The 13942-nt window shown below is 40.3% G+C and overlaps 1 protein-coding gene across 1 annotated transcript; it reads right to left on the bottom strand.

Annotated features, from left to right (window-relative positions):
• Positions 1-5546: 5546 nt before the first annotated feature.
• Positions 5547-13286, bottom strand: cckar (cholecystokinin A receptor). The gene is made up of 5 exons (XM_067972313.1): positions 13157-13286; positions 12811-13062; positions 7919-8180; positions 7694-7821; positions 5547-6067 (listed from the first exon to the last, which is right to left on the bottom strand). The coding sequence occupies exons 1-5, from the start codon at positions 13284-13286 to the stop codon at positions 5547-5549; spliced, it is 1293 nt and encodes a 430-aa protein (XP_067828414.1).
• Positions 13287-13942: the final 656 nt, after the last annotated feature.

Raw genomic sequence — 13942 nt, 5'->3', positions numbered from 1 at the left:
GATCTCTGTTCAGACTCCGTACAGACAGTAGACAGTTATTTTCAGCAAATAACAGGAAACAGCTACCTTTAAGAGATTTCTAAGAAACATCCTCCCTTTAAGAGATTAAGCTCCCTCTGGTGGTGGAAAGTGCGAATTGCATTGACTCCACATGCAAGGCCTGGAAAGGAAGCTGATTGCAGGTAAGTGCTCCCTTGGGTCCAAACTTGCGTCTTGCTTGCCCAGGGTCCGTCGGGCGCTAACACCGCCCAAAAGGGATCCTTATCGAATTTTTCTCCTTTTTGGTTTTCAATAATGGTAAATACAATGCTTTTCTTTAATTTAGAAGAATCAGGACCTGGGTCATTTATGAAAAACAATCCTTCCAGTTTTCTCCCATTTTTCCCTACTTTCTCAAAGGAAGTGACTCATGCAGCGACAGAGGTCCGTGGATAGTACCTCAGTCAGGTGTTCATTCTTCATGTGTGAATTAGGCACTGAACATTGATCAGCACTGTTGACCCAGCCCTGTTTTCATGTGATGTCCACACTTGCATGCTGTCAGCAGGACTTGCTTAATCGTAACCAGGAGCATGAACCTTTGCTATGTTTTTCATTCCCTAGCCCAGGGTGCTTGAACAAATTGTGCACCACCACCCTGTCATAGATCAACTAAAAAACAATGAACCCAGGACTCTCCTGGCCTGCATGGCTAAAACCCACACCATGCACCATATTTACACATTGAACCATCAGGGAGTTCTGACTCATTTTTAAATGAAAATGAAAAGCAACTATTTTGGGTCAATGAGTCTTGGCAAAGTAGTATAAGGATGTCCAGTTTATTATATTTCTACTTTGGGGTCAAGCATATGCAGGGATTGGCAATATCCTTAAAATATTATACTGCTTAAGATAATAACCTGTCTATTGAGTACCAATGCAATAGAGTGAGCCAACAGATTGTTTGCTTTTACTGATCTACAAAAAGACCTGTTCACATATGTGCAAGCCAATCCAACCTGGTAGTATTACAAATTATTTACATGGAAGATTGGATGAGGATCATGAACATAAAAAATATATATTTCCATATTTCATTCAGGCAAAAGTTTCCAGTTTTTACTTTGGGGACAGTGTTATCAGACTTGTGCATTTTCTTTCAGGATCTTTAAAATACCCTCGGGAATAATAAACGTTTTTCATTGGTGGTCCCTCATCCCAGGGAGCTGCACATCTGTCCTTACATAGATGACAGATTGTTATGATTTCCTATGTGGAAATCCTGTCTTCTGTTGGTTCTGCAGGCTATAATTACTTCCTAAAGATTAAACAAGTTGATGCTTTTATGTGACATTTTAGGTCATTCAATCTCAGTGTATAGTCTACATACGCCTACGGGGCTAAAAATACAGCTGCAGTCCCCCATAATTCCAGCAAATCACAGCATTTCCGCCATTTTCCATGATATTTGTTTCATGGCCCAGCCTTTGTCTACCCAACCGTGGACAGCAGCATCTGAGGGGTTCGCCAGGGAAGTGCACTCCCAGGTCAGGAATGTCCAGTCCCCAACTGAATGCTGGGCTAGTACGTTGAATGAGAGCAGCTGCACCAGCCTGCTGACTAGTTGGTGTGAATCCCACATGGGGGTTGTGGCTTGGACCTCCTGAAGATTTTAATTTGATGATTATTAAAGGGGGCCACTGGGCACACTTTCCATTATCTTTCCAGGGGAGGGGAGGGCAGCACTTTTCATAGCATTTTGCAGCCTTCTCCTAATGGCCCGCATCTGAGTCATGTGGTCACCCGCCTGGATTATTTAAATTCTGGAGATCACTGGCGGACAGAATTCACGCTGAAATTGTTAGCTTACAAATTTGCATAGCCAATATTTCTACATGAATGTAGGTCTGGTGATATTACTAGATGTTTTATTACACACAATGCAGGCATTAATAACCCTCACTGGATGTTGCTGTGCGTGTTCTAGACTGAAAATGTCTGTCCTTCTAATGGATTTTCTTGAAGTGGTTACCTGCAAGGTGGTACTCTTCCAATAGCTTCACAAAATAGCACTTTGGTGGAGACAGAAACATTGATTGCAAAAGAGCATTCCATTCTTTTGCTCAGGCATCATCACACTGGCAAACTGCAAATTACTTATGACTTCTTTATACTACAAAACTTCTTCAAAACAATTCCATATATACAGTTTGGGACAGATTCCATCGCACTGTTGGTAATGGAGAAACAATTGCGTAGGCAGATCGTCTTAAATTTGTAAGTCACCACTTCTATTTCTGCCCACTGATCTTCCACAATGGCTGGGAAAAATCCATAGAAAAAAGATTACAAATCTGGAGAGATAGGCTCACCGATGGCCTCTAGGTCCACATATTACAACAAATTTTACTTTTCAGTGTTTGTGAAGACAAATAACTCTCAAACTTTTACAATGACTGTTATAATGTGAGCACTGTACATTTAGTGGTAGTCATTTAATTCCATTAGTAATGGACTTTTATATTTATTTAGTTAATCTATTCTTAAAGGTGTGCACTTTTGCACAGTGTTACTACTGTTGATAAAATTGCTGAACATGAGAGTGATCAGAGGCAAACCCAGCTCTTAAAACTTTTGTGAACAAAGAGTAAGTATTAGAAACTAAGGAAATGTGAGTAATGTAGTCCACAAGTAAGAATATTGCAATCATTTTAATGTTCTTATCAGATTATACAATATTCTTAACAGATCACAGTTACTTAATTATCAAGTCACTCTTGCACACTTCTGTCAAACCTTTTCCAGAGATTGACATGTTATGATTTGTAAATGTAAAAGCTTAAAACTGGCTCATATGTTTACAAGATGCTTGTTGCATTAAGACACTACAACTGGACACAACTCCTTCTTCAAGTATTAAAATGGTAACTAGAGGCTAACATTTAATCCAAATGGTTTAATAAAAACAAAAGTACAACAAGGTTTTTGCCATTTAGTGTTTCTATGCAATTGATGTTTGATATGTACCCCAGAAAAGTTTCCCTAAGTTTTAAGTGATAGTATTTCCAAAAAGAATTTCAGTTGAAATGGGATTGCCTAAAATCCCATCATAAGGTCAGAAATGGGGATGTTCACTGATGATTGCACAGTGTTCAGTTCCATTCGCAACCCCTCAAATAATGAAGCAGTCCGTGCCCGCATGCAGCAAGACCTGGACAACATCCAGGCTTGGGCTGATAAGTGGCAAATAACGTTCGCGCCAGGCAATGACCATCTCCAACAAGAGAGAGTCTAACCACCTCCGCTTGACATTCAACAGCATTACCATTGCCAAATTCCCCCCACCATCAACATCCTGGGGGTCACCATTGACCAGAAACTTAACTGGACCAGCCACATAAATACTGTGGCTACAAGAGCAGGTCAGAGGCTGGGTATTCTGTGGCGAGTGACTCACCTCCTGACTCCCCAAAGCCTTTCCACCATCTACAAGGCACAAGTTAGGAATGTGATGGAATACTCTCCACTTGCCTGGATGAATGCAGCTCCAACAACACTCAAGAAGCTCGACATCCAGGACAAAGCAGCCCGCTTGATTGGCACCCATCCACCACACTAAAGATTCACTCCCTTCATCACCGGCGCACTGTGGCTGCAGTGTGTACCATCCACAGGATCCACTGCAGCAACTCGCCAAGGCTTCTTCGACAGCACCTCCCAAACCCGCGACCTCTACCACCTAGAAGGACAAGGGCAGCAGGCACATGGGAACAACACCACCTGCATGTTCCCCTCCAAGTCACACACCATCCCGACTTGGAAATATACCGTCGTTGCGTCAAAATCCTGGAGCTCCCTTCCTAACAGCACTCTGGGAGAACCTTCACCACATGGACTGCAGCGGTTCAAGAAGGCAGCTCACCACCACCTTCTCAAGGGCAATTAGGGATGGGCAATAAATGCTGGCCTTGCCAGTGGCGCCCACATCCCATGAACAAATTTAAAAAATATTCATCAGAATTGAGTTTTATATTTTATATATTTGTAACTTTGACATAATTGATAAAAATTACAACAATAAATACAACCAAACTGCATTAATGCTCTAAACAGAGTCAATGAGTTGAGAGTCTTTTTCATTTTAATAATTATATATTCTCCAAAATTGGAGGCACCGTGTTACACAATTTTCATTACATATGGAATGTACATTTATTACTGAATCTGAATGGTGAATTAGCTCTACTTATAACAACCTAACTTTTTACTTTAGTTTGTTTTCCAAAAATATTAGTTTTATTGGCAAGAATAAATTCTCTCTTTTTTGATAAGTGACTCGTAATAGCAGAAATACAATAAATAGAACTGCCCCATAGCTCAACCATTAAGGTAGTTATACAGACTAGGAAGGTTCCAGGTTTGATCCGTGGTCTATGTTGAGTTAGCTAGCTTATCTGAGCTAGAATGGGGTAGGGATACTATAAATGCCCTCAGTGTCCCGGGTTAGGGAGCAGGGAATGGGCCAAGATTTTGTTCCTTATCACTATTTGAACGTGTGCCTACATGGATGTCTGGTGAATTAGGACGGATTGTGATGGCCTGTACAGTCGAATAGCGCAAGGATATTCACCATCTTGGTTCACACGTGAAGAATGTCCACTCTGTAGGGGGTAATGAGATAAAGGAATCGACGTCGTCAGAAGAGGATGGGTTGGGAGAAAGTTGGGAGAAAACGGAGAAAGGAAAAATAGAAACCAAAGTTATTTGGAATGTATTTCAAAATTATGGGAGAGAAAAAACACGGGTCAAACAGGTGTCCAGATCTCACAAACTTCAGAACATTTCGTTACACGAAAATGAAAGATATCACCTCTGTCAAGGACAGGCCATGTAAACTATGACAGGAGTAAAACTGTAGACACATTTATAACAACTTAGTGGCAGACTGTTTGTCCTCGCTGGAGAGAGGCGGGGAACTAGAAAAGTCCACTTACTGTTTCAGTTCCAGCCAACAGAGGTCAATTTGCTAGCAGGGCGACTTCTGTACTATTAAATACACTTATTTAGTTGAGTTAGTTCATCACTTCGGAAATGTACACTGTAGTATACCGATAACTCGCTCCTAACACCCTAACCTCCTAAAATGCTCATTGCAGACAGACAAATGAACTGAATGTTGATTTTCATAGTCAGTCCCGATGAGGTCACCACAGTTTGATGAATGATCTCCTGAAGTAGGCAGTGACAGTGCATTAAAACATCCACAAAGGTTGATCTTAATGGTGAAGTATTATTTCTCGGAGAATTTTTCGCAGATAGCTTTGTCTTTCCTATTATTTTGTCACCTGTTAAAGCGATTTTTTATAGGTTATCTCCCGTATCCATTATTTAGTTACTTTTGGAACCGTTGAATAAATAAATGGGCAATAAACAAAGCAAACATCTCTTACATCACTGGACACTTCCCAGTTAAAATATAAGCATAGCCAATGCAAGAACACGAGACGCATTACATTTGAGCGATGATCTTGTTAGAGGCCATACGGAGCGATGTTGTCTCTGAGTCAGGAGGGGACTGATACACTGACATTGGTGTAGGTACATCTGGAAATGGAACCAGTGGTTGTGCCTCCTTCCTCCTCTGCCTCTCTGATATGTGCACGCCGTTTAGTGCAGCAGCTAAAAGTGGCCAAGAAAGCCATGCGGAAGCGCTTGTTCATGAAACAATAGATGATGGGATTTACACAAGCTGAAGTATAGGAGAGCAAATGGATGAATGAAATCGGGGTCCCGGACAGTAACCTGTCCGCCGAGACTTTATCAAACGCTCGCCAAGCATTCGCACAGAATATAGGAGTCCAGCAGATAAAAAACATGATCACTATCACAATCAACATCCGAATCACTCGCTTCTTTGCCATTAAGTTTGCAGTGGAACTGTTGCTTCTTGCCTTGTTTATTTTAACACTGTTGGTGTTTGATAATTGTTGCAGTTCAATCGTCCTTTTCCGCTTTATATTCTGTATGTAACACCCATCTCCGTCTTCGTATTTGCTGACACTGCCACTGCTATTGACTTTTCTTTCTGGGAATAAAACATCGAAATTAAAGTAGTAGAAAAAATATAATCCAGCTTTCAGATTTCGACATCATCCTTTCAACGAGCGACCAGTGATGGTTCAGCCAGTTTGGCAGAATGTTGTTTGTTGATTCACGTTCCTTCCCCAAACTGAGACTGTGCCAGCTTTGGAAAACTTCTGAACAAAGATATTCATAGGCCAGGTCTGACGAGATAAATATTTTGAAAAATGGGGATAGATGTTGCTCATATTTCAAAGGACCATGTTAGGGTTGTGATTGGGCAGCGTTGTACTATAATTGCCAGAAAACATTACCTATAATGGGCTTAGTGGTTGCAATTAGTTTTGTCTGATTTTGTATTTTGCCGTACTGATCAAACACCAATCATCTCTATACACCAGGCTATTTTATCTGCGATTGAGATACACTAAGAACACCCTTGATCATTTTCTGAGCACTTTTCATCCATTGCAACCTTTTTTAGAGTAAAAATATCCTTACATTAAAACTAGAAATGGACAAGCCCACTGGACAATACATAGATGACACCTCTCTGTCTGAACACGGTGATTGCCTTGGCAACGGGCAGTTGCAGGGGCAGTCTGTAAACACCATGTATTGTTCAATATGTATAAATGCGTAGGCTTCAAGGAGCTCTTGAAACATTTGCCTGAGGAAGGAGAAAATCTCCGAAAGCTTGTGAATTTAAAATAAAATTGCTGGACTATAACTTGGTGTTGTAAAATTGTTTACAATTGTCAACCCCAGTCCATCACCGGCATCTCCACATTATAAATATTAAGGGTTGGCTTAAAAGTCAAGGTGAATGAAAGAGTTAATTCTATAAGAGCGGGGGTGTGGGACTAATTGATTGCTCGTACGAAGAGCCGGCACAGGCTCCACTTTGCTGTTATTTACATCGCTTCATTTACTCAATGGGATAATTCAATTTTTAACGCAAAATACAATTTCGAATTATCGGGATTAGACTAATTCCATAAACACGATGGTAGTTTTTATATCAAAAATCTTTCCCCAATACAAAACCAAGAAAATAACAATATTCATGAAAATGACTGGCATTGAATTCCAGTTATCCGCGAATCTCCAGGCCACGGCTCTGATATTACAGCTTGTTGACTGATCATCCATGCATTTGTTCTATCTTTACCTCTTTAAAGTAGTGGTGCACTGATAGCTTTACCTAAACTGTAGCGATTTGTATTTGAATATATACTGACCCCAGAAACAGTATGCAACCCAATCTGATTTTCAAAAAGAAGATTGTTGTCTCCATGTTTTCACCTATTTGGCAGGCAATGAAATTAGGAAATTACATTTCTTGTAATTTCTCCAAGGTTAGGCAACTAAAGGCAAAACAAAATCAAGAAAGGGAGAACCGTTCTTGTGTGTATAACAGAATAAATCAAGATTGACAATGTGAATTACACGTTTAAGAGATCACAGAACAGGGAGTGCCTAGATTTCCATTCGGCAGTATCAACGGCCTAGTTAGAAACCTTAATGGGGCAGTTAACACTTCAGCTGAGAACAAAAACTGACCACCGCAGTAAGCTACTATCTATCTTTCAGGTCCCATCTGCTCATTGTCATGTGTCATTAACTTTACCTTGGTTCCTCTTTCTCCAACTCATTTCGAACTGGACCCCACTGTATAGTTTGCGGGAAATTAGTCCATATGCTGTCATCATCACTATTCCAGGGACCAGAAAGAGAATCAATAATAGGAAAATATACCTAAGGTGAACAATAATGAAACAAGTTATACAACAGGTAAATCTAGCCCTGCTTTGAATTGATAGGCTTCGAATTTCAACATGAGGATGGCAATTACCAGGACTGTTGCGTGACGTCATTCGGCCAGAGGAGGCGGCACATGTTGCCTGTGCTGTTGTTGGCCCTGGTGAAAGGCACCAAGGTGTTGTAGATGGGATACGGTAACATGACCGTAACTGAGAGCAGCCAAGTGGCTGCGATCACTTTGAAGGCGTGAGACTTGGTTTGCCAGACCCTGGATTTGAGCGGTTTACAGATGGCACTGTATCTCTCCAGAGAAATCGCTACCAAACTGAAAGTGGAAACGCTAACAGAGATACCTAAGAATAACCACAAAATATAACTGAGAAGAAAATAATAGTTTCCTTTACCATGATACACAATTCGAAAAAGATCTGCACAATTTTGGGCTTACTTCTCCCAATGCAAGACTAATCTGTGCCGCATTAACTACATTTAAAGTACATCTTTCAAAGTCTAAATATATTATAAAGTATAGCAGCAATTCACAACTTAATGTTATTTTAAGTTTAATAACAGTTAACCTAAATCTAAGAACCTCAGAAAATACTCCATTAGTTATTCAGAGTTCATATTTAATCTTTTTTTATTTTGCTAACTCTTCAGGGTTCCTACTTTAATGTTCCTACTTTTATTTCCATTATTACATTCCTGTACAAACCATTAGCGATTTGGAATATTATTAGGTTAGTTATCATAGGTTGATGCGGATGAAGGGCACCAGCATTTAACGCAGTCTTTCGAAGCAATGCTCTCTTTAGGACTGGGGAGGGAGAAAAGCTACCTCAATGTTATTTTCGTGACTCGACGAGCAAGTAACACAACGACTCTTTGCAATGTTCCCAAACGATTTACTTCCCATTGCACAAATTGACATCGATTCTGGTTTTAAAAAAAGTTTGGTTTCATCCATTGGCTTCTGATGACCTAATGTTGTATTAACAGTCCAGGGATTTAAATATTCTGGAAAATGTTGGAAGAAGTTATGAACTGAATGTTTTACATAAGTTCCTAAAGGATATTAGAGCATTTCATTCTGCCAAGAACTTTTTTAGGTATATTTTAATAACTTTTTAATGTTAAACTGTTAATTTCAGTGTTAATATGTATAGTATTGTGAGGCAGCAGAGCGTCAGGAAAGGACTTTTGTATTTCATGGGTTTACAAGCATGCACTTAGTTCATGGACTACGGATTGAGCGGGATTGATGGGCTGAATGATGTATCTCCTTCGCATTTTTCTTATGTACTTAATTTTATATTATTGACTAATGTAGTGATTTCTGTCATCAGTAATCTGCCCCAATTAAATCCACACTCGTAAATAACTAAGCAGCGTAGTATTTATGCTATTCCATTATGGCTACTATTTAAATATGGCAGTGCAGTGGGACAGGAGAAATTATAACGGGGAATAAGGAAATGGCTGAAACGTTAAACAAGTATTTTGTATCTGTCTTCACAGTAGAAGACAAAGAAACAACAGGGAACCAAAGGTCTAATGAGAGTGAGGAACTTAAAGTCGTTAATACTAGTAAAGAAAAAATACTGGAGAAATTAATGGGATTAAAAGCCGACAAATCCCGTGGACCTGATGGGCTACATCCTACAGTTCTAAAAGAGGTGGCTGCAGAGATAGTGGATGCATTAGTTGTGATCTTCCAAAATTCCCTAGATTCTAGAATGATCCCAGCGAATTGGAAGGTAGCAAATGTAACTCTGCTATTCAAGAAAGGAGGGAGAGAGAAAACATGGAACTACAGGTCAGTTAACCTGATTGTTGGGAAAATGCAGGAATCCATTATTAAGGAAGTGGTAACAGGGCACTTAGAAAATCATAATATGATTAGGCAGAATCAACATGGTTTTATGAAAGGGAAATCATGTTTGACAAATCTATTCGTGTTTTTTGAGGATGTAACTAGCAGGGAAGATAAAGGAGAACCAGTATATTTGGATTTTCAAAAGGCATTTGATAAGGTCCACACAAAAGGTTGTTACACAAGGTAAGGGCTTATGGGGTTGGGGGTAATATATTAGCATGGATAGAAGATTGGTTAATGGATAGAAAACAGAGAGTAGGAATAAACCGGTCATTTTTAGGTTGGCAGGCTGTAACTAGTGGGGTACCGCAAGGTCTCAGCTTGGGTCTCAGCTATTTACAATCTATATTAATGACTTAGATGAAGGGACCGAGTGTAATGTATCCAAGTTTGCTGATGATACAAAGCTAAGTGGGAAAGTAAGCTGTGAGGAGGACATGAAGAGTCTGCAAAGAGTGACAGGTTAAATGAGTGGGCAAGATGGTGGCAGCTGGAGCATAATGTGGGGAAATGTGAGCTTATTCACCTTGTTGGGAAGAATAGAAAAACAGAACATTTTTAAATGGTGTTGAGAGAGATTTGGGTGTCCTTGTTCATAAAATACAGAAAGTTAATAAGCAGGTACAGCAAGCAATTAGGAAGGCAAATGATATGTTGGCCTTTGTTGCATGGGGATTGGAGTACAAGAGTAAGGAAGTCTTGCTACAATTGGACAGGGCTTTGGTGAGACCACAACTGGAGTACTGTGTATAGCTTTGGTCTCCTTACCTAAGGAAGGATATACATGCCTTAGAGGCGGTGTAACGAAGGTTCACTAGATTGATTCCTGGGATGAGAGGGTTGTCCTATGAGGAGAGATTGAGTAGAATGGGCTTATATTCTCTGGAGTTTAGAAGAATGAGAGGCGATCTAATTGAAATGTATAAAATTCTTAAAGGGCTTGACAGGGTAGATGTGGAAAGGCTGTTTCCCCCGGCTGGAGAGTCTAGAACTAGGGGGCATAGTCTCAGGATAAGGGGTGGGTGATTTAGGACTGAGATGAGGAGGAATTTCTTCACTCAGAGGGTGGTGAATCTTTGGAATTCTCTACCCCAGAGGGCTGTGGATGCTCAGTCATTGAGTATTTTCAAGACTGAGATGGATAGATTTCTGGACTCTAGGGGAATCAAGGGATATGGGGACCGGGCAGGAAAGTGGAGTTGAGGTTGAAGATCAGCCATGATCTGATTGAATGGCGGAGCAGGCTCGAGGGGCCGTATAGCCTAGTTCTTCTTAAGTTGTTATGTTCTTATGTTGAGTGGAGTGTAAGTGTCCTCAGCAGCTCAATTCAGTTCCTAAGCAAAATGTAGCAAAGTGGCATTGTAGGTTACTACAGTTTCCAACTCCAGCTGTCTAATATGGTGGAGAAAAGGAGAAGTACAGAATTAGAAAGACCACAGTGTTAAGTACATATGAAGAGGTATTTGGGCAATCTAACGCATCATTCCATAAAATACTACACCCACTCAGCCTTCAACTGCCACCTTGAGCGATCCTGGAGTTTTTGCCTCCATTTTGCTACCTAGAAAACCATTCCAGCCATTGATTAAGAAATCCATTTTCTAATTTTAAGATTTTTTAAAACAAAAAAATCAGAATTAAAAGGAGTTAATGATACATAAAAATTACATTTATCAACAAATAACTCACAAGTGCTTTGAAGAGGCATTGTCATCTTATTGGGGATTTTCAAATAGGTTCAGTGTCATGAATAGCCAAGAACCATTCAGTTGAAGGTCTCCATGTTGGTCTACAAAGCCTGTAACTGCTTATGTTATGAACTTTTGCATTGTATTGTAATGCCCTCCTCCCCCTTTAGTTTGAAATCTATGTTACCACATTTGTTGAGATAGAGATAATGGTCATCGCCCCACTAATCCGTAACCTTACACCCACCTCTGCCTACAATCCTGGAAATGAATTTGACCAAACAGTGCCACTTTAGCACATCTCACTATGTACTGGAAGTTGTGGTTAGACTTTAGCAATTCGTGGGTCCATCGGGCAGATCAAGGAGGGGAGATTAGGGAACGGGTCAGGCAAACGGGTAAAAGAGGATACGAATGAATGGCTGCGGGGCTCTTTTTATTATGGTTATCACAGCTATCCAGCGACAGTGTTATCAATCCTGGTGCAGTATCAGGTGACAGCAGATTAAAATAAACGTACAATATGCTAGTTTATATCAAATAGTGAGCCTTTACAGCAAGCCTTTACATCTTATCAGTGCACTTTTTTTTGCAAAGTTTTGGGGCAGTACCAACACAATCTAATAGACAATAACAGCATAAGGCAGCTGGACTCTCATCTTTATGTACCTGTTGAAAGCTGCTTTTGAGAATTAATGGATAAATAAACTGAGATTTGGCTGATAATGCAAATTATAAAACAGTCTTAACACTTTGGAGCCGAAGGAGATCTTCAATAACATCGCAATGCTGCAGGTTCCCAATCAGGAACATGATTGAGTTGAAAAACAACTACTGAGGCAACGTTAATAGCGAAGGCAACATCAAATGCAGGTTATATTTAACACAATTTAAACATTAACCTCCAACCAAATTTAATACGTAAATGATGATAACAACTGCTTTATATTAATAAAACTTTCTACCTGCTTCGGCCCAACTGCTAACATATCCAGTTATAATTAGGAACATTCCGTTAACTATATTTTTTTCACAAGTGTATCGAGAGGACTTGGCTTGCTGACCCCTCCCTCAACCAAAAACAAATTGTAAATCGAAATGAACGTATGTATACGGGGAGAGGCAGAGTGAGAGAAAGGATACTCTTGTGAAAATGTTGCTAGTTAACGATGGTCCTAAGGTCCTACCTTAGCTCAATCCCTAACAAATATCCAGTTTTAGTGCGCTTCGCTGACATAATTCCCCAGTCCTAAAATATAGCAGTTACTTAAAAAAATTCTACTAATCAAAATCAACATTATTATTCTCAGTGGAATTTAAAAGAAATGGGGGACTAAGGCGTTGCTGTGGCTATCTACTTATCCCTCGTCTCAGTGGACGGTAGTTGCTCTGGCTTTACACATCGCGCTGGATTTTTACCCATGAAGTAAGCGACAGTTTTGCAGACGGCGCTTCCGAAAATGAAATCCTTGAGCAGGTTTGGGATGAGAGTGAAGGGCATACAGAAGAGGCACAGCATCAGGTCACTGACCGCCAGGGAGAGGAGGAAAGTGTTAGTCACCGTCCGCAGCCGCTTGTTCCTCAGTAAGACAGCGATAATCAGGACATTCCCGAGCACACTCAGGATAAAAAAGAGACAGTATAGGGATATCCGCACAGTCTGATCCAGATCTGGGAGAAAAACAAAGGAGACAAAGTGAAACTGAAGGTTCTTTCATGTGTTCATATCCCTATTTCTGCCCTTACTTATCTCATCGACTCCTACCTTTGGGTGGCCGTGCAGATTGTTCACAACTGTCATTCTTGCAGTTCTCTGCCTTGCTCTTGATCTCAGTTGTACCAATCGGACTTGGCATTTCCGTGAGATTCAGAAGAAGATGAGAAACCGTCTCCATTTCGTTCCCTTTAATCGTTTTCTTGTTTTTTTCACGAACAATGCAGCTGCCGCGACGATCGATCCATCTTAGCTCACTGAAGTTTTTCAGATCCCCTTGCACTTTGCCCTCTTGTATATAACACATATATTTCTTACTTCTGTTAAACTAAATAAAGACTGTGATGCCAAATCACACAACAGAATTGTTTAATATCATAAAAAAACCTATATTTCAACAATTGAGCTTCTTCATTATTAAAGTAATTTTTTTTGTCCTTTCAAAGATAACTAGATTTAACATCAATGCCTCAAGCTGCTTCTCTCTTCTGCAAGACTTCCTAAGCCATGGCTGCCGCTGTACTTAGATGGCCAATTTCTGGCCCGAGCGCTGTGAAATGTTTGTAATGTACATCCTGTAAACTGAAGATCTGGGTGAAAGTAATGGAGTGAAGAACCTGCCAGAGAACTCAGTCCCAGCCCGAATCAGTCATCTAGACCCGCCCCCCAAACATATGACAACCCAGGACTAGCGAGCGAAGCGTTGGGAATGACGTCGTGTGCGGATGAATTTATACTTATTTATTTGGTTTTACATCTTGAGCATAACTAACTGGCCCGCTGGGCACCATACCAAAACAAGGTGGTACATTCCCGTTAGAGGAGCAAGGGAGGTTG

The sequence above is a fragment of the Heptranchias perlo genome, chromosome 1 (genome assembly GCF_035084215.1).
Source record: "Heptranchias perlo isolate sHepPer1 chromosome 1, sHepPer1.hap1, whole genome shotgun sequence".
Lineage (NCBI taxonomy): Eukaryota > Metazoa > Chordata > Chondrichthyes > Hexanchiformes > Hexanchidae > Heptranchias > Heptranchias perlo.
This window is presented reverse-complemented; position numbering and strand designations above follow the sequence as displayed.

Bases quoted from the DNA above. Each gene is read 5' to 3' on its own strand.
- cckar (XM_067972313.1), bottom strand. From the start codon at position 13,286: ATGGAGACGGTTTCTCATCTTCTTCTGAATCTCACGGAAATGCCAAGT. The intron at 13,063-13,156 runs GTAGGAGTCGAT...TTTTTCTCCCAG, and splicing joins ATCTGCACGGCCACCCAAAG to ATCTGGATCAGACTGTGCGG. The intron at 8,181-12,810 runs GTAAAAATCCAG...GGTTATTCTTAG, and splicing joins AACTGTCGCTTACTTCATGG to GTATCTCTGTTAGCGTTTCC.